Genomic DNA, 20792 nt, shown 5'->3' on the forward strand with positions numbered 1-20792 from the left:
TGGGAACCTGCTTTTCCCACGAGCTCGGTGAGGCTGGCGGGCGGCCTGGGCAAAGGACACCGATCCGGGCCCGCGTCCCGGCCAGGCTGACCGCGGAGATGACCCTCCCCAGCTCGGTGTCTCGTGGTCCCCACCAGACCCACCCCCGCGGGCTCGCCGCGGGCCCTGGATCCTTCTCCGCGATCGGGAAGCCGGACTCTTCGCGGTCCGGCCCCTGGGCGCCGGGCAACGTTTCCGCCGGGGAACTTTCCGCGGCGCACCCACCGGAAGTGTCCGTGTTGTGGCGGAAGTGGATGTTTTCCGGAAACAGCCGGGCGGAGAGGAGCGTGGCCGGCAGAGATGATTCAGGCGATTCTGGTTTTCAACAACCACGGGAAGCCGCGGCTGGTCCGCTTCTACCAGCGTTTCGTGAGTGCGGCCCAGCGTCGTCACGCCTCTCCCGGGCACCACGTCCCCTTCCTCCCGACCCTGAGGCCCCCACGGCGCCCGCGGGCCCCCAGCCCCCGCCCGCTGCCCGCCTCGGGCTCCCGCACCACGCGCGACCCTCACACCCTCTTTCCCGGCCCCGGGCCGGTGTCGGGCCTTCTGTCCCCCGACCCGCCGCTCCCGCCCTCTCCGACCCCTTTCTGGACCCCGGCGTTTCTGTGCCATTTTGTGACATTTCTTCTTGGCCTCAGGGTTCTCTCTGTAAGTGACCGGGGTGCCCCGTGGAGACCCTGAAAGATTTAAGTCACTTTGATCTTATTTAAACTCGGTTTCACGAGGAGGAAGACATACGCAGACTCTTAAAAAGTTTTTGCTTTCGCCGGAGAGTCAGGGAAGGTGCTTTCTTGGGGTAATTACATTTCCGAGTTGCCTGGGACCGCTCAGCGACTCGGAAAAAGTCATTTCAAAAGTGGGGACTGTGCCTTGACGGTGCGGCTCAATGGTTGGGCGTGGACCTATGAACTAGGAGGTCACGGTTGGATTCCTGGTCAGGGCACCTGCCCGGGTTGCGGGCTCGATCCCCAGTAGGGGGCGTGCAGGAGGCAGCCGATCCATGATTCTCTCTCATCATTGATGTTTTTCTCTCCCTCTCCCTTCCTCTTTGGAATGGATGCAAATTATATATATATATATATTTTAAAAGTGGGCAAGGAGCCCTAGTTGGTTTAGCTCAGTGGATAGAGCGTCGGCCTGCGGACTGAGGGGTCGCAGGTTTGATTCCGGTCAAGGGCATGTACCTTGGTTTCGGGCCCATCCCCAGTAGGGAGTGTGCAGGAGGCAGCTGATCGATGTTTCTGTCTGATCAATGTTTCTGACTCTCTATCCCTCTCCCCTTCTCTCTGTAAAAAAATCAGTAAAATATATTTTAGAAAAAACGTGGGGAAGGAGAAACTGTACATGCTGCCGCATGAGGGCTCAGTAAATAATAATGTGAACTTGGAACTTTTCCAAAAGCATTTCTGTGGGAAAACGCAAACATCATCACTTGCCTCCTGTCCCCAAACGTTTTGGAACATTTTGTTTCTCGGTGACGAGGTTTCAAAATGTTACATACGCAGTTGGTGGACTCCCGAAACCTTGGAGGGGGAAAGAGAAAATTTACCTTCAAGCCTTAACTCCACCTTTTTTCCTTTGTGTCTGTTGACAAGTTAACGAACTTCTTTCAGACTTTATTTCCTCTTCTTCCAAGTAGAAATGAAAGAAGAGAAAAAAACCACACCACTACCTTTTCATAGAATATTTTTCAGCTAGATTACATTTTATTAAATAATTACATTGATGTCGATGATGATTAAATTAAAAAAAAATAATTACAATGAGGTAAAAATTTGCATTTTGTGTGTGTGTGTGAATTTTCCCCTCTGTTTTCTACTTTTATTTTTTATTGATTTCAGAGAGGAAGGGAGAGAGAGAGAAACATCAATGATGAGAGAGAATCGTTGATTAGCTGCCTCCTGCAAGCCCCCTACTGAGGCAGGGGAGGTGTTGAGCCTGAAATCCTGGCATGTGCCCTTGACCGGAATTGAACCTGGGACCCTTTAGTCCACAGGCCGACACTCTATCCACTGAGCCAAACTGGCTAGGGCTCCCCTCTGTTTTTTTAAAGTTGAGATATGTCACATACCACACAATTCACCTATTTAAAATGTTCAGTTCAGCCCGGCCACGGTGGCTCAGTGGTTGAGCATCAACCTATGAACCAGGAGGTCAAATTCCCTGTCAGGACACATGCCTGAGTTGTGGGCTCCATCCCCAGTAGTGGGCGCTGCAGGAGGCAGCCGATCCATGATGCTCTCTCATCATTGATGTTTCTCTCTCCCTCTCTCTTCTCTGAAATCAATAAAAATATATTTTTTTAAATAAGTAAAATGTACAATTCATTGGTTTTTGGTAGGGTCACAAAGCTATGCAACCATCACCACAATTTTAGAACACTGTCATTACCCCAAAAGAAACTCCTACGCATTAGCAATTATTCTGTATTTCACCCTCTAGTCCCCCAGCCATAGACAACCACTAATCTATTTTCTGTCTCTCTACATTTGCCTATTGTGGGCATTTTATGTAAATGGAATCATATAATATGTGGGGTTTTATTTTTATGACCGGCTTTTTTTACTTGGTACAGTATGTTCTCAGGGTTATCCATGCTATAGTGTGTATCAGTTCTTCATCCCTTTTTGTTGCCAAGTTTTATTTATTTATATATATATATATATATATATATATATATATATATATATTTTATATATACATTTTATTGATTTTTTACAGAGAGGAAGGGAGAGGGATAGAGAGTTAGAAACATCGATGAGAGAGAAACATCGATCAGCTGCCTCCTGCACACCCCCTACTGGGAATGTGCCTGCAACCAAGGTACATGCCCTTGACCGGAATCAACCTGGGACCCTTCAGTCCGCAGGCCGATGCTAAACCGGTTAGGGCCCAAGTTGTATTTTATTGTATGGATGGATATGTCAGTTTTGATTGTCCATTCATCGGTTGATGTTTCCACCTATGGCTCTTGTGAATAATGGTGCTATGAACACTCATGTCCTACAAGTTTGTTTTTTCTTTATTGTTTAAAGTATTACATGAGTCTCCTTTTTCCCCCCATTGACCTCTCCCCCGCCACCCCCACCCCCAAGCACAAGCTCTCACCCCCCTACTGTCTGTGTCCATTGGTTTTGCTCATATGCCTGCATACAAGTTCTTTAATTGATCTCTTTCCCCCTCACCCCCCACCTTCCCTCATAGGTTGGACAGTCTATTCGATGCTTCTATTACTCTGGTTCTATTTTTGTTCATCAGTTTATGTTGTTCATTATATTCCACAAATGAATGAGATCATGTGATATTTATCTTTCTCTGACTGGCTTATTTTGCTTAGCATAATGCTCTCTAGTTCCATCCATGCTGCTGCAAGTGGTAAGAATTCCTTCTTTTTTTACAGCAGCATAGTATTCCATTGTGTAGATGTACCACAGTTTTCTAATCCACTCTTCTGCTGATGGGCAGTTAGGCTGTTTCCAAATCTTAACTATTGTAAGTTGTGCTACTATGAACATAGGGGTGCATATATCTACAAGTTTGTGTGTTTTTTTAAATATATTTTTGTTGGTTTCAGAGAGAAAGGTAGAGGGATAGAGAGATAGAAACATCAGTGATGAGAGAGAACCATTGATTAGCTGCCTCCTGCACAACCCCTACTGAGGATCGAGCCTGCAACCAGGGCATGTGCCCTTGACCAGAATCAAACCTGAGACCATCCAGTCCGCACACCAATGCTCTATACACTGAGCCAAACCAGCTAGGGCCGTGTACTACAAGTTTTTATGTGGACATGTGTTTCTCATTTCTCTTGATTTTATACCTAGGAGTAGAATTTCTGGGTCATATGATAACTTTATGGTGAACGTTTTGAGGAATTGCCAAATTTTTTCAAAGTGGCCGAACCCTTTGGCATTCCCATCAGCAGTATGCATTCCGATTTCTCTATCTCCCTAGTGACTTTTGTTCATCTTTTCGATTAAAGCTGTTTTAGTGAGTGTGGAGTAGATTTTCATTGTGGTTTTAATTTTCATTTCCCTAATGTCTAATGATGTTGAGCATCTTTTCCTGTCCTTGTTAACCATTTGTAGATCTTTGAAGAACATGGTATTTTTGTAAGAACCATATTAGCTCAGGAGTGAAAATTAACCTTGTAAAAAGAAGAGTATTGAAGGATAGGAGGGATTATTAAAACAGTTGAGGTCTAGCCTTAGCTGGTTTGGCTCAGTGGATAGAGCGTTGGCCTGGAAACTGGAAGGTCCCAGGTTCGATTCCAGTCAAGGGCACATGCCTGAGTTGCAGGCTCCATCCCCAGTGTGGGGTGTGTAGGAGGCAGCCAATCACTGATTCTCATCAGTGATGTTTCTATCTCTCTCTCCCTCTCCCTTCCTCTCTGAATTCAATAAAAATATTTTTTTAAAAATAATTGAGGACTATAAACAATTGGTAGTTTACCTTTTTGTTGAATTAGAAATTAGGTAGCTTTGTCATTTCATACCCTTTTCCCACTAACGGCTGCCACCTCCACCCTAGAGTCAGATTAAAGGCTTTAGCTTGAAAGATGTTTTTCTCAGTTTAAAAAAGTGCTGCTGCTTCCCCCTGTGAGCTTTAAATGGAAACCAGGAAAGTACCTGGTCGATTTATTCAAATTTACAGGGGCCAGTGATTAGTACGGTTTCATTCATCCTTCAGTAAATACTGAGCCGCTGTATACCCACGGCGAGTCAGAGCTCTGAAAAATGGTTTCTCCACCGTGACATTTTCCCTGTTTTTACCTCTTTCTTTTAAAAAATATATATATATTTTATTGATTTTTTACAGAGAGGAAGGGAGAGGGATAGAGAGTTAGAAACACTGCTGAGAGAGAAACATAGATCAGCTGCCTCCTGCACACTCCCTACTGGGGATGTGCTCACAACCAAGGTACATGCCTTTGACCGGAATCAAACCTGGGACCCTTCAGTCTGCAGGCCGACGCTCTATCCACTGAGCCAAACCGGCTAGGGCTACCTCTATTTCTTTCAAATAACTAAACATTTCAAATATACATTGCTGCAGAAAGAAAGGTATTAACATTTTTGAATCTATTATCTGACTCTTAGGGCAGGTCCAGTCTGAAGGTTTGCTTAAGCTTTGCTCCTCAAAGTGTGGTCCCAGCAGCGTTGGTATCACCTAGAAACTTGTTAGAAACGGGCTCAGGACTTACCCAGACCTACTAAGTCAGAATAATCGGCATTTTAATAACATTCCCAGGTGATTTATTGCACACTTATCGAGATTTGAGAGCACTGTGTCTAGAGCTTTTGATTGCTTCTGTAATGACTGGTTTCTCACTCCCATCCTTTTTTTTTTTTTTTTTTGAAACCATACTCATTTTGAACCTTATATGTATAAATAGAAATCAAATGTGAATTATCAAGACATTCCATCACAGTCGACCTTTCTCGGATGTAGTAAGTGGGGGGGGGGGGGGGGGAGTATTTGTAGCTCTGCGATTATTCAAAATTCTTATTCTCTATAGAACCATCTTTCTCAGTAACACTGTTAGTAACACAACGTCTTACATGTAATACCTACATCACCAGCACATAAGATGGCAAGTTTAGTTTTGTTTGTTTTTTAATGTGTACACAATTACATCTTGACCTCTTTAAGGTGTTAGACCTGTTGACATTATTTACCCTGCCATAGATGTTTTCGAGGGCAAGTCAAAATATTTCAGGACCAGGCCTTCTAGTTTTTATTTCACCTTGCTGGAGAGTTGTCAATTCTTCTTTCTTTGTTATTAACTCTAAAGAAATATCAGCTTACCTATCAGGACAATGGTTAGTGACTAGATAGCTAGGTAAATATACCCTTTCTTGTTTTGTTTTTATAATATTTTTATTGATTTCAGAAAGGAAGGGAGAGGGAGAGGGAGATAGAACCACCAATGATGAGAGAGAATCAATGATTGGCTGCCTCCTGCACACCCCACACTGGGGATCGAGCCTGCAACCCAGGCATGTGCCCTGATGGGAATCGAACCGTGACCTCCTGGTTCATAGGTCAACGCTCAACCACTGAGCCACGCTGGCTGGGCAATATACCCTTGCTTAATTCCTGTAACAGAGCCTTGTCGATTTTTCCAGAGATTCCCCTATTATTTTTTTCTCTACTCATCACTTTTTTTCTGGAATCTGGTACCATATGTTCAGATCATTCCCAGCTTGGAAGCACTTCTCTCCCTGTCCACCTCCATCAGTGGGATATATTTTCAGATGCCCCCGCTGATTCACTCTCTTTCTTTTATTCCACAGCCAGAAGAAATTCAACAGCAGATTGTGCGAGAGACCTTCCACCTAGTTCTCAAACGGGATGACAACATCTGTAACTTCTTGGAGGGTGGAAGGTAAGTGATCAGCTTCCGTTTTCTCCCCATGTGTCCACTTTCGGGCGGCCATCATGACTGCTTCCTGAGGCAGTGCTCAGGTGTCACGTGGGTCCCCAGTGCAGCTGGAGCTGACCGTAGCATGATGGGCCGAGGGAGAGACCCCATTCTGTTTGGAAGCTGTTGCGTGGTTGTATTTCGGATTTTTGTTTGGTTTCTGGGAGGATGGGCAGAAGGAAAGGTGAGGAAAGTGATGTAGGCACCACTGCCAAACGTGGTCACATTCACCTGGTAGAACTGCCTGTGCTTTGGCCCATCCTCCCCCTGTGTGTTGGCTCAGTTCTCCTGCCCTGGGACAGGGTTTCTCTTTGATGTGTTTAATTAAGATGCAGGGATTTATATATTTCTTTATTGACTTCAGAGAGGAAGGCAGAAGGAGAGATAGATAGAAACATCAATGATGAGAGAGAATCATTGATCGGCTGCCTCCTGCACACCCCCCACTGGGGAATGAGCCTGCAACCAGGCTTGTGCCCTCGGCCGGAATCGAACCTGGGACCCCTCAGTCCGCAGGCTGATGCTCTATCCACTGAGCCAAGCCGGCCAGGGAAAGATACAGGGATTTAAATGTTTCCTGTCTTCCACAGCTTGATTGGTGGTGCTGATTACAAACTGATTTATCGGCACTATGCTACCCTCTACTTTGTATTTTGTGTGGATTCATCGGAGAGTGAACTTGGGATCTTGGACCTCATCCAGGTATGTGTAGTCAGCTAACGATGGCAGGTGCTTTCGGTTTCTATGGGTTTTTGAGGAGCCATCCTGTAGATCAGTGGTTCTCAACCTTCCTAATGCCGCGACCCTTTAATACAGTTCCTCATGTTGTGGTGACCCCCAATCATAAAATTATTTTCATTCCTACTTCATAACTGTCATTTTGCTACTGTTATGAATCGTCATGTAAATATCTGATATGCAGGATGTATTTTCATTGTTACAATTGAACATAATTAAAGCATAGTGATTAATCACAAAAACAGTATGTAATTATATATGTGTTTTCCGATGGTCTTAGGTGACTCCTGTGAAAGGGTCATTCGACCTCCAGAGGGGTCGCGACCCACAGGTTGAGAACCGCTGCTGTAGATCCTTTTGTCAGTTTCATTACTGATAATTGGTAAAAGTTGCCATATGTCCACCAGATGGTGCTATGAGAAAGCTCCATAGCAACCCTTAAACACTCAGCGCTTTTGGATTCATTGGTTACTACCTAGCCATTTCACTGCCCTTGGTTTTCATGTACAATTCTGACACCGGTTTATAACTCAGTTCTGTGGACACTGACCAGGTGGCCCATAAGTTTAACTCAATTCTGGCACAATATATCTGGAGATAGCAAATGCAAGACCAGGTTGTCTATCACCTGTGCTTCTTACTGAATGGCTATAGATCAGAGATTCCCATGACCTCCTCCGTGGGTTTGATTAGTTTGCTAACGCAGCTTACAGAACTCTCTAGAGAAACATTGTACTTACTAGATTGGCAGCTTGTTGTGAGGATAAAACACATAATAGCCTGATGGAAGAGATGTGTAGAGCGAGGTATGGAGAAAGGGCACGAGCTTGCATCTCTCCAGGCACAGCACTCTCCCCAAATCTCCTGGTGCTCACCAGCCTAGAAGCTCTCTGAGCCCTGTCCTTTGGGGGTTTTATGGAGACTTCACGGCATAGGTAAGGTCAACTGAAAATCATTGGCCATTGGGGATTGATTCAACCTCCAGTCCCCCTCCCTTCCAGGGAGGGGTGGGTGGGAGGAGGCACTGAAAGGTCCAAACCCTCTAATCCAGGGGTCCTCAAACTACGGCCCACGGGCCACATGCAAATACAAATAATGTATTTGTTCCCGTTTTGTTTTTTTACTTCAAAATAAGATATGTGCAGTGTGCATAGGAATTTGTTCATAGTTTTTTTTTAAACTATAGTCCGGCCCTCCAACGGTCTGAGGGACAGTGAACTGGCCCCCTGTTTAAAAAGTTTGAGGACCCCTGCCCTAATCACATGGCTGGTTCCCCTAGCAACCAGACCCCCATCCTTAGATGTTCTCCAAAAGTCACCTTAGTGGAAACGAATAGTTTCCTTTTCTCTCAGTAGGTGCTGAAAGAAATGATCAAATCGTATTCCTAAATACTCTCAAATTAGAATAGGAAGCATTTTTATTTGATTATTTAGTGCGTGTTTAGTTATTTAGCATAAACTATTTATTGTTGAGGAAATAATACATTTTTGTGGTTCAAAATTCAAAAGGCACACCAGAAGTATACAGTGGAAAGTATCTTTCTTCCCACCCCCGCCACCTAGTTTATTTTTCTGGAAGTAGCCAATTTTAGTTTTAAAACCAAGAACCAGGGGCAGTGTTACCTCAAGGGCACTCAGGTAAACAAGGTGTATCTTACTGTTTACTTCCTTTTAGACAAACATTTGTAATGAGTGATAAAAAAAAGAAATGAAGTAACATAGTAAAGGGAGAGAGAGAGAGACGTTATCAGTGTAAGATGGCCTAATTATGTACCTAGAAAACCTAAAAAGAAAAATGCAAAATGTATCACAAGTAATGGTTGATATGAGAGCAAAATAGCAGAATATGAGATTGAATTCATCAAAATTTAATTTCTTATTCCTGCAGAAATAGCTAGAAAATTCATAATTAATGAAATTTCACTTCCAGCAGTAACAAAAGGTATTTAGTGTTTTGAAATTAACTTAGTATGGAATACTTGACATTGATTCCAATAACATTGTAAAATCTTAAAGGAAAAACATAAAGGAATGTCTTTTTTGGTAGATTTATTGATTTCAGAGCAGAAGGGAGAGAGCTATAAGCCTTCCCCCTGTTGGGGAGAATCAAGTAAAGATGACAGTAGTAATCAACAGATTAAATGGGAAACCCAGGTATAATTCCATCAGATCTTACAGAACTTGGTAAAGGAAAATTTTTCAGGAAAAACAAACGGCCAGGAAATCTAAAAGTATGTTTTGAGGGGAAAAGGGCAGTATTGGGGTATTGGCTTTACTAGCCTTAAGAATATGTAATGTTTGGCTCTGGCTGGTGTGGCTTAGTTGCTCGGGCGTCATCCGGTGCACTGAGAGGTCAAAGGTTCGATTCCCTGGTCAGTGCACATGCCTGGGGTGCAGGCTCCATCCCCAGTAGGGGGCGAGCAGGAGGCAGCTGATCAATGTTTCTCTCTCCTTCTCTCCCTCCTCCCCTCCCTCTCTTCTCTCAAATCAATAAAAACATATTTAAAGAACATGTAATGTTTGCAGATGAAATTATCTACCTAGAAAACCCAAAACAACCGGATAACAATTAGAGTTCAGTTAAGGGGACTTGATACATGTTTAACATATAAAAATTCATAGCTTTACTTTAGAATAATAAGTTAGAAAACAATATTCGAAAGGGGCCCACTCGCAATAGCAAAAAGGTCCATAAACTACCCAGGAATAAATGTAAAAAACGGGCACGGTCTATATAAAGAAATCTTTAAAACTACTGAAAATATGAAAAAAGAGCAAACTAAATAAATCAAACGTTCTTTACCGGGTGAGAAAACGCATTAAAATGTCAGTACTTCCAGGTTATAAATTACTGAAATGCTTGTCAGAATCCCAGAAAGATTATTATTGTTCTATAAATTATTTTTGAGTGTGAAACATACTGTGTATACATAAAGTATGCAAACATGCCTATATTCCATAGTGTAAAAAATGCCAATAAAATGAAACTGTCCCTCAGATTAGAAACAGTATGTTACCTAGTCCCTTAAACCTCCTCATTCATTGCCTCCCTCCTTAGACTTTTTTTTTAAATTTTTTATTGATTTCAGAGAGGAAGGGAGAGATAGAAACATCAATGATGAGAGAGAATCATGGACCGGCTGCCTCCTGCACGCCCTCTACTGGGGATGGAGCCCACAACCTGGCCATGTGCCCTGACCGGAATCGAACCATGACCTCCTGGTTCATAGGTGGATGCTCAACCACTGAGCAACACTGGCCGGGCTAGACATTTTTTTTTTTAATCCCTCCTTAGACTTTTGAGTTACCATTCCTTTGCTTCTCGTTATAGTTTTACTAGGTGATGTATATTCCCTAAATGATAAAAAGCTAAGCACAAACTTAGCTGTGTAAGGAAAGGGTAATTTGCCACTTTTATTTTATTTATTTATTTTGTGAATCCTCACCCAAAGATATTTTTTCCATTGATTTTTAGGTAGAGTGGAAAGGAGGGAAGGAGGGAGGAAGAGGAGGAGGAGGAGGAGGAGGAGGAGGAGGAGGAGAGAGAGAGAGAGAGAGAGAGAGAGAAAAATATCAGTGTGAGAGAGACACATCCATTGGTTGTCTCCTGCACAAGGCCCTGGTCGAACCTGCAACCAAGGTATGTCCTCTTGACTGGGAATTGAACCCATGACCCTTCAGTGTTCAGGCTGATGCTCTAACCACTGAGCGCACCAGCCAGGGCGAATTTGCCACTTTTAGATGAAGGCTCCCAAGAGGAGATAATGTGAGCAAAGTGTCTGGGTCATGGTCTGGCTTTAGTATCCCTGATAGTTTACAAGAGCCCCTTCTGGGGAAGCCTGAGGTCAAGGGTGAACCCCAGGAAACTTCGAAGAAGATTTGCTATTTATAAAAAATGAAATTTTCTTTTTTCCTTGGCTTCACTGAGATATAATTAACATATAACATTGTGCAAGTTTAAGGTGTGCAGCCTGTTGATTTGGCACTCGAATGTATTGCAAAATGATGACCACCATAGTGTTATCTAACCTCTCTTATCACCCCACACAACCACCTTTTTTGTATATGCAAGGACCAGATTTTTTAATGGATTAAAGTACAACACCCTTGCAAGCTAGAGTGCTAGCTGTTTGGTGACAGAGGACCTAACATGAGAACAAGAAGTCTTTAAAGTTCCAAACTTTAAAAGTGTGACCTTTTTCCAACTGCTTCCGCCCCTGGACGGAAGCCATGAACCGCACTCCACTCGGTGTGGGTGTGGGTTTGTGATCTCGCCACTTCAGGCTGGGCTTCTGGATTTCCAAATACTTCTTCCTGTTGTTCAGTCTTGTCACCTTATCAACTGAGCTACATCCACCTTCACTGTTAATACCCATTCATTTTCCAAATTTGACATTTTGGTCTTCATTTTCAAATTCAATTGATCCCATATGTAAGCTGGCTTGGATTTGTCTCCTTGTTTCTTGCCTCGCCGAGGCGTTTTCCTGTTTTTTTCTCTTGTTCAACAAGTTTCATGTGATTCCCAGCTGCTGGGTTATAATCGCTAAACCTGGTTATTCTGGTTCCTGCGGAAGCTTCGCTCCGGGGGCTGCCATGTGAGCGCCAGCGCTATCCAAGGAGCCACTGTGTTCCCGCTGCCCACTGGCCAGCACATTGAGAACTGAACTTCCAGTAGCTCGGCTACTTGTTGTTTTTGCTTTTCAGCCATTTCCTTTTCTCGCTGTTCTTGTCATTTCTCTGCCCTTCCCAACCTCCCAGCAGTCAGGCTGAAACTTTCACTACATCTTCTTCCTTTTCCCATTCCCCTCTTTCTCTATCGACTTCTGCTTTTGGGGGCACTCCTGCTGCTACCCCGTGACCTTGAGCAGGAAGAGGTCTGATCGCAGATTTCTTGGCTTCTGGATCAGGATTCTTCTGCCCCCTGGTCCTGGATGGAGACTCTTCCCACTTCCGGCTTTAACTACCTTTTATGCGACTGAGATCTTTTTTTTTTAAATATCTTTATTGATTTCAGAGAGGAAGGAAGAGGGAGAGGTAGAAACATCCATGATGAGAGAGAATCATGGGTCGGCTGCCTCCTGCAAGTCCCCCACTGGGGATGGAGCCCACAACCCGGCCATGTGCCCTTGACCGGAATCAAACCTGGGACCTTTCAGTTCTCAGGCCGACGCTCTATCCACTGAGCCACACCGGCCAGGGCGCGACTGAGGTCTTGAGTGACTTCTGCCTCTTGATGATTTCCTTTGCATTTGTGTGTGTCCTCACCATTTTCAGATGAATTTAGTCACTTGCTTCCTCTACGTGACAAATGTTCTTTGTCATTCTGTTCCTCAGAATTGTGTTTCTTAGGGATTGAATTTTAGATACATATCTTATTATTTTGCTGTCTGAGCCTGCAGTACCTTCATTTCAGTCTCTTCATGCATCAGCACGCCTTTTGCCTCCGTTTTGACTCCTTCGGTTCTTGATCTTGATCATGAACTTGAATAATGGTGTTTTGAGGCTCGAGGAAAAACATACATGTGACTGCTCTTTTTTTTATATATACGCTCTTTTTTATTGATTTTTTTTTATTTAGAGAGAGGGAGAGGGAGAAACAACCCCTTATCTCTAAGCCACAGAGCAATAAAAGAAGACAAACATGGGTTGCTAAACAAACAAGAAACAAACAGAATGATCTCTTAGAAATTAAAAACCTGAGAGGAAAATGGGAGAGAAAAGATAAGAAAATAAGGAGGTTTTGTTTTGTTTGAGATTTACCTTAAGGTAAATAGTATGACTTCCCCCTTGACTTTCACATGTGATATTTATGAAGATGTGGATGTTCCCTGTTTCTCTTCTTTACCTATTTCTTTATGTTTTCCTAGGTTTTTGTGGAGACCCTGGATAAATGTTTCGAAAATGTTTGTGAATTGGATTTGATCTTCCATATGGATAAGGTACTTTCTCTCCCAAACCAGGGTTACCAGAAAGCCAAGAGCCTCGGCCATCCCAGCCACCTCTCACCTTCATGTGCTTTCGTTGTGTGTTTTTCACTCTGGGGATATTCCTAGAACCTGGTTTTGCTTTTTCTTAATATGTTTTTTTTGACGCTCCACCAACTAAGCCACACCGGCTGGGCCTAGAACCTGTTTGTTTTTTAAATACACACACACACACATATACATATATGTGTGTGTGTGTGTGTGTGTGTGTGTGTGTGTGTGTGTATATATATATTATTGATTTCAGAGAGGAAGGGAGAGGGAGAGAGAATCATTGATAGGCTGCCTCCTGCACGCCCCACACTGGGGATCAAGCACACAAACCAGGCATGTGCCCTGACTGGGAATCAAACCCTGACCTCCTGGTTCATAGGTCGACGTTCAACCACTGGGCTACGTCAGCTGCGCAGAACCGGTTGTTATTTAATAACTGAAGTGTGATCGTTTTGGGGGTATTTTGCAAAGATCTGTTACCAGTTGTAACACACAGAGATTACCATTGGGCCTGTATCATGGTTCAGCTTTTCAGACAGACCTCCTGGTAGACGGCAGTGATGTCCCTAAAAAGTGAAATCAGTAGATTTATGTTGGTTATCAAATGAGTTTCCCCGCAATAGTCCAGTGAGAGTGAAGCTTTCGAGTAATCACGACACAGAGGCTTTGACTTCGTGAAACTGTTACTGTTCCTGATCAGTAAAGCAGTGACTAAGACATCGTTAACGCAGCTTAAGGTCATGTGATGCTCCGAAGGGAAGCTGATGTCAGGCAGGATTGAAGTGGTTCGTAGTCCATGTTCTCCGCCTGGCCTCCGCCCTCATGATGCAGATTAAACGTGGGCGGCTGCCAGCAAGGGGACAGCAGCTGCCGCATTTGTTTTATTCCCCTGGGCACACGCCCCACCCAGTGCCGCTCGCTGGTGGAAGTCCATGCATCTCAGGCTTGCTTGGTCCTGGTGTTTCTTCAGCTGATTGTCACTGTGATCCTTGGCCCTTGGAGGGTGGTAGTGATTTTTAGGAGACTATGTGCTCCTTGCTAAGCCATGATTCTTTTTTTTTTTTTTTTTTTACATTTCTTTTTTTTTTTTTTATTGATTTTTTTACAGAGAGGAAGGGAGAGAGATAGAAAGTTAGAAACATCGATGAGAGAGAAACATCGATCAGCTGCCTCCTGCACATCTCCCACTGGGGATGTGCCCGCAACCCAGGTACATGCCCTTGACCGGAATCGAACCTGGGACCCTTGAGTCCGCAGGCCGACGTTCTATCCACTGAGCCAAACCGGTTTCGGCAGCCCTGATTCTTTATTACTCCGTTTCCACCCTGATGAGGCAGACGTTTTCATTTTTATTTATTTATTTATTTATTTTTTTAATCCGCACCCAAGGATATTTTTCCATTGATTTTTAGAGGAAGTAGAAGAGAGAGGGAAAGACAGAGAAATAGCGATGTGAGAGAAACACATTGATTGGTTGCGTCCTGCACATGCCCTAACCAGGGCCCGGGCCAGGGAGGAGCCTGCAACCTAGGTACATGCCCTGGATGGGAATCGAACCCAGGACCCTTTATCTGCAGGCCGATGCCCTATCCACTGAGCCATACCGGTGAGGGCGAAGCGGGTGTTGTTAGATCCCTCGCTGTAGCATTGCTGTCTGGGGGCCTCTCAGCCTCAGCGCACTCTCCCAGGCTCTCAGGTGGCACTCTGCCGGCTAGCGCAGGCTGGCCGTTCTCAAGGTTGGCTGTTGGAACGCAGGAAAGTTCCTCTCAGCATGCACCTTGACTCTGACTCCACCAGGAGCCTGGTACCAGGGAGTCCCAGAGCCCCATTCCTTCTGGTCTTTGAATAACGTCCTTTTGTTCAGTGTCGTTTCACTGTGACATTGGTAAGATGTTCATATCGATCAGCCCATGGTACAGTGGTTTCATGTACGTTAACCTGTCATTGACGTTAAACGAGGACTTGCTGTACTTGACTTGGCGCTCCCCGGGCCTCACAAGGCTTCCAGAACCCTGGTTGCTGGTTCGATTCCAAGTCAGGGCACATGCCCAGGTTGTGGGCTTGATCCCCGGTAGGCAGTGTGCAGGAGGCCGCTGATCGATGTTTCCCTCTCACATTGTTCTCTCTCTCTCTCTCTCTCTCTCTCTCTCTCTCTCTCTCTCTCGTGCGTGCGCGCGTGCGCTCTCTCACTCTCGCTCTCGCCCTCGCCCTCTCTAAAAATATTTTTTTTAAAGTTCTCCCTTATCTCCTGAGATAATTGTGAGCTTTTGCCTTATCACTTACGTTATTTTTAAAATATTTGTGAGGATACCTGCTAGGGCTGTAAAGTAATTTGAGGTCCAGGTACTTCACTGGACATGGCTTTAAAAGGAAATAAGAGGCCATAAAAATGTTGTTTCTCATATGTCTTATCTTCGCATAAGTTCTGTGCAGTGTTTTGACACCGCTGCAGGTTTCTTTTACAGTCCACAGAGCTGTAATGTTGGATTGTTCTTACAACATCAGGACATTGCTCTCCCTGTGTCCTGGGCTTTCTGAAACGTGAGGATGTGAGGAGGCGGACTCTCACTCTGCCCCCCTGGAGCCTGCCTGAAGGTGTTTTCCGGCAGGTGACTTCCTTTCACTGGGATTTCAAGCTTATCTCTGCCCTCATGTAGAGCGATTCTGGCTCAGCCATATCTTCTTTCGAGAATAGAAAGTGATCTTCTTTACTCAGGCGCAAAGGCCGCGTGGTGGGATCATTGGAATGCCACCTGGAACTCTCCATTCTGATTAGCTGAAGACTCTCTGCACTTTAAGTGAGGAACTCCCGTCGGTCCCTAGACCTTTACACTGTGCGTGGGGTTGTCCTGGGTGCGGCCCCATCACCCCGAACAGGTGTGGCTGGAGCAGCAGGCCCGTGGGAGGACCAGAGATGGCAGTCCTGCTGCCTGGCAGTTAGTTACTTTCTAATCTTGGGATTTTTTTAAAAGTATTTTTATTGATTTCAGAGAGGAAGGGAGAGGGAGAGAGAGAAACATCAGTGATGAGAGAGAATCATTGATTGGCTGTCTCCTGCCCGCTCCCTACTGGGGATCAAGCCCGCAATCTGGGCATGTGCGCTTGACCAGAATGGAACCCGGGACTCTTCAGTCCGTGGGTTGATGCTCTAGCCACTGAGCCAAACCAGCCAGGGCTAATCTCAGGATTTCTCTTTTCAGCTCCTGTGTTGTTTTTGTTGATAACCTGTTTTATTTCTGCTGCTCTCTTCCCCTCTTCTCTCCCCCCTTCTTCCTGTCTTCCATTCCATTTCTGGAGTTTATAGTCATTCCCCTTCCTTTCTCTTCCCAACATACACCAATCTCGCTTCTGCGCCTCATCGCCAAGGTGTGTCTTCCTTGATTCCGTTTCCTGTAACCACAGATCTCCCCAGTCTCCCCCAGAACGCCGCTTCTCCCATGCTTCTACCGCCTCTTCCAACTGGAGTTCCATCTCTGTCATTCATTTAAGGACTGTAATGAGTGAGTGGTCTACACCCTCTCTTGCGTTTCTCCTTCATCCTGCTCCCTTTCTGGGGCCCAGTCGCCTGGTTTCCACTCCTGCCCAAGCAAAATTCCCTGATTTCTTCACCCCATTTCCGGCCGTCACCTTTCATGTTTCTGCTGTATTTGGTGCTATTGACCATTCCCTGGAGGGCTGCCTTCCTCCTCCTCATGCTGCCTTGGTTCCCGTCACATAGGCCCCTCCTGGCCTTTCTCTTACTCTCCTCCCACCTCCTACCAGTCAGTGATATCGTCAGTGATCTCTCACCTCACTCTTCTCCCTCTCCTGCTTCTGAGATCTCGTCTGTGTTTCCTACATGTTATCCATTTAGGTGGGCACCGCCTTGGTAACTACCAACTGGCCTGAGTCTTGTTCCTATTTTTCCAACTTCCGGAGGCGTTTCCCTCCCTTCCTCCCAGCACCTTGTTTCTTCCCGCCGCCTCTTACCCAGGAGCAGAATCAGCATCTGTCTCCTGGAAGCCAGCTCTTCCCCAGCTCCCCTCTTCCAGGGGGCAGCCCCATCCTCTGCCAGGTACACCCTAAACCTTCCCTTCCTCTTCCTCGCCCCAGCAGCCAGTCAGGCACCAAAATCTGGGCTTCTTTACGTGGAGTCCCTTTAAAAAAAATTTTTATTGATTTCAGAGAGGAAGGGAAAGGGAGAGAGAGCTAGAAACATCAGTGCTGAGAGAGAATCATCGATCGGCTGCCTCCTGCACATCCCACACTGGAGATCCTGGAGATCAAGCCTGCAACCCGGGCATGTGCCCTGACCGGGGATCGAACCTCCTGGTTCATAGGTTGACACTCAACTCCTGAGCCACACCAGCAGGCCCCATAGAGTCCTTATATCTGGCTCTCGGCTGTTCACATTTGGCACACATGCTTTTGTGTCTCACTGGATAGGTACATTTTTCCTGACCCACCTGAAAGTTAGTTGCAGGCATCATAACTTTCATCCCCAAGTACTTCAGCAGACGTCTCTGAAGACCAGGGACATTGTCTCAGATTATGCTGTGCCTAATTCTCTAACACACCTAATGGCCACATAACTAATTAGCAACCACAACATAATTAACATATTTAGGAAATGTAATGTTAAATACTCTTTTTTTAATTTTTTTTTAAATTGATTACAGAGAGGAAGGGAGAGGGAAAGAGAGATAGAAACATCAATGATGGGAGAGAATCATGTGCCCTGACTGGAATCGAACCCAGGACCCTTTAGTCCCTGAGAGGACACTCAATCCACTGAGCCAAACCGGCTAGGGCTCGTCTTGCTCTCTCTCCTGGGAGCAATCTCAAGCACTGCATCTAGTCAAATATATATATAGCAAAGCCGCACGTCGCACTTCATAGAACTGTGTGTAAATTATACCGAATGATACAGTATCTACTCATGAGCTCTTTTATTTAAGGACATTTGATCAGAGGTAGAGAAAGAAGAACGGGACTGGGAAGAAATGGCTGCTTCAGAGCCTGGGCTCTGAAATGCAGGGGGCAGGAGAGATGGGGGCCCATTGGCAGCTTTTGGCTGAGAGCCTGGGGTCCCGGATGCGGGAGCACGTTGGGCAGCACTGGTGGCCCTTGTGTGCCGAGTGTGTCACAGCCTCAGTAAAGCTGGGTGAGCACCACAGGTGTGACGACCATTGGAGGTAGATCGGTGCCAAGTGAGAAAGCAGGAAGGCTGTATAAATTCCTGAGTGGAGAGTCACCAAGGGCAGGGCGGCCAAGGTGACTGGACAGCTGCCAAGGGCCGGGCCTGTGCTGGGTGCTTCATGTCCAGTCATCTTACATAACGTGGGTGTGATACCCCCATGTAACAGACCAGCAAGCTGGGGCTTAGACTAAAGGGCCCGTAACTTTAAAAATTCATGTTTTACCCTGGCCGGTCAGCGATTGAATGTCAACCTTTGAACCAGGAGGTCACGGTTCGACTCAGGTCAGGGCACATGCCTGGGTTGCGGGCTGGATCCCCAGTGTGGGGCGTGCATGAGGCAGCTGATCAATGATTCTCTCTGATCATTGATGTTTCTAGCTCTCTCTCCCCCTCTCTCTCTCTCTCAAATCAATAAAAACATATTTTTAAAAAATTCATGTTTTATCTAGGAAACCACAGAATTGGAGAATTTAAAAGCATGATTACTATAATAGACATGATATATAAAATTTTACAGAATTTGGCGACTTCTGTAAAAAAACCAGAATTCCAGGAGAGTCTAGACTTTCAGAACCCTCACACCTGACACAGCAGGAACACAAGCTGAAGGCACGGCGAGGGGCGGAGAGCAGTGTGTGCAGGTTAGGGGTGAAGGCCACTGGCGATTTGGAACTATGCATAAACTCCAGCTCGACAAAGGGTCGCCAGAGAGGCGCTAGTGACATTTTGGCATCTTTTCATCGAGTTGCTGATACTTAGCATTGCTTGCCCCTCTAATAAATGCCAGCAGGACCCCTGCCCAACGCCTCTCCAGAGGCCCTCAGGTGGGAGCAGCACCGTCCTACATGAGAGCTCTGGGTAGGGTACACAGGGTGTATTCGATCAGCCGGAGAGAAGTCTGAAGAAGAAGCGGTGATCAGACTGGAGAGCCTTGTCCTCTGCGTTTCTTTCTCTGAAGGACACTTCCCAGTGTCCCTTTCACCAAGGAGTTCTGATGCTTCCTCATTCTTTCCTCCTTTAAATATGTTTGTATTGATTTTAGAGGCAGGAAGGGAGAAGGCTAGAGAGAGAAACATGGATGTGAGAGAGAGGCATCAAATTGGCTGCCTTCCGTACACACCCCGACCGGGGACTGAACCTGCAACCTGGGCATGTGCCCTGACTGGGAATAGAACCAGAGACCTTTGTGTGCACGGGACGGCACTCAGCCAGCTGAGCCACGCGGGCCAAGGCACTTCGCATTCTTAAAGCTTGCTTTGTTCCTAATTTCCGGGATACACATGTACCTGGTATCTTATCTATCTTATCTGGCTGTTCCATCTGGCCTTTTCTTTCCTCTTAAGTGGTCACTCTTCTCTTTTTTAAACTTTCTCTTAGGAAATCTCATATGATATCATGACTTCAGTGATTTATCTGCTGGTGAATCCTAAATTTCCACCAAAATTCACTTCACTTTAAACTCGGTTATGTCTAAAACTGAATCTCCAGCCCGGCCGGTGTGGCTCAGAGGTCGAGCGTCGACCTATGAACCAGGAGGTCATGAGATCAATTCCCCGTCAGGGCACACGCCCAGGTTTCAGGCTCCATCCCTACAGTGGGGATGCAGGAGGCAGCCAATCAGTGATTTTCATCATTGATGTTTCTATATCTCTCTCTCCCTCTCCCTTCCTCTCTGAAATCAATAAAAATATTTAAAAATAAAATAAAACTGAATCTCCAGTCGCTGCCTCTCCAGACTGACAACTCTGACTCACCCTTCAAGGAAATTAGTTTTCAGAAAACCTTTCTTGACACTCCTTGCCCATAAACTGAAATACCCGGACCTGTCTCATTATCCCCCGTCCCCCCACCCCCCCAACACCTGGTGCCTGATTTGCTTATTTGCCTGATTAAGAGCAGACACTCTAGAGCCCGTATGGCTGCGCTAGATCCTGGCTCTGCCCCTTAGGAACTGGGTGTGGACAGGGAGTCATGGTAGCACCTGGCTTCTGTGGTGGATGTGAGCATTACATCTATGGAAAGTGCTTAGAACAGGGCCTAAATGTAGTATTTCTTTCTTTTGTTTATTTGTCCTCCCTTCTAACCTCCCAGATATTATTAAGGTAAAAAACTGTTCCATTTTTTTTTTTAATCCTCACCCCATGACATATTTTTATTGATTTGAGAGAGAGGGAGAGAAACATCCATCGGCTGCCACCACCCTCTATATGTGCCTCAACCGGGGATTGGACCCACAAGGGTATGTGCCCTGACCGGGTATTGAACCTGTAACCTTTCAGTGCATGGCCTGATGCTCCAACCAACGGAGCCAGCTGTCCAGGGCCAGGATCAGACTGTCTTGTTCACCACAGCTTTTCCAGGTGTTAGCACAATACTTGGCACATACTAGTTCCTCGTTGTTGAATTCATTTATCCATCCACTATTCCCAGTGCTG

General features: G+C 45.5%; 1 protein-coding gene across 3 annotated transcripts in view; it reads left to right on the plus strand.

The window, feature by feature from the left end:
* The first annotated feature begins 250 nt into the window (after positions 1–250).
* Positions 251–20792, plus strand: part of AP3S2 (adaptor related protein complex 3 subunit sigma 2) — a 41142-nt gene continuing 20600 nt past the window's right edge. For 2 of the 3 annotated variants that reach the window (XM_059678076.1, XM_059678080.1), the window contains exons 1-4: positions 251–408; positions 6336–6427; positions 7054–7165; positions 13068–13139. In XM_059678076.1, coding sequence (XP_059534059.1) covers positions 340–408; positions 6336–6427; positions 7054–7165; positions 13068–13139 — 345 coding nt within the window. In that variant the 5' untranslated portion in view covers positions 251–339. The remainder of the gene's footprint in view (positions 409–6335; positions 6428–7053; positions 7166–13067; positions 13140–20792) is intronic. The other variant, XM_059678077.1, reaches the window with a different exon arrangement.

This window comes from Myotis daubentonii, chromosome 21, assembly GCF_963259705.1.
Source record: "Myotis daubentonii chromosome 21, mMyoDau2.1, whole genome shotgun sequence".
NCBI lineage: Eukaryota > Metazoa > Chordata > Mammalia > Chiroptera > Vespertilionidae > Myotis > Myotis daubentonii.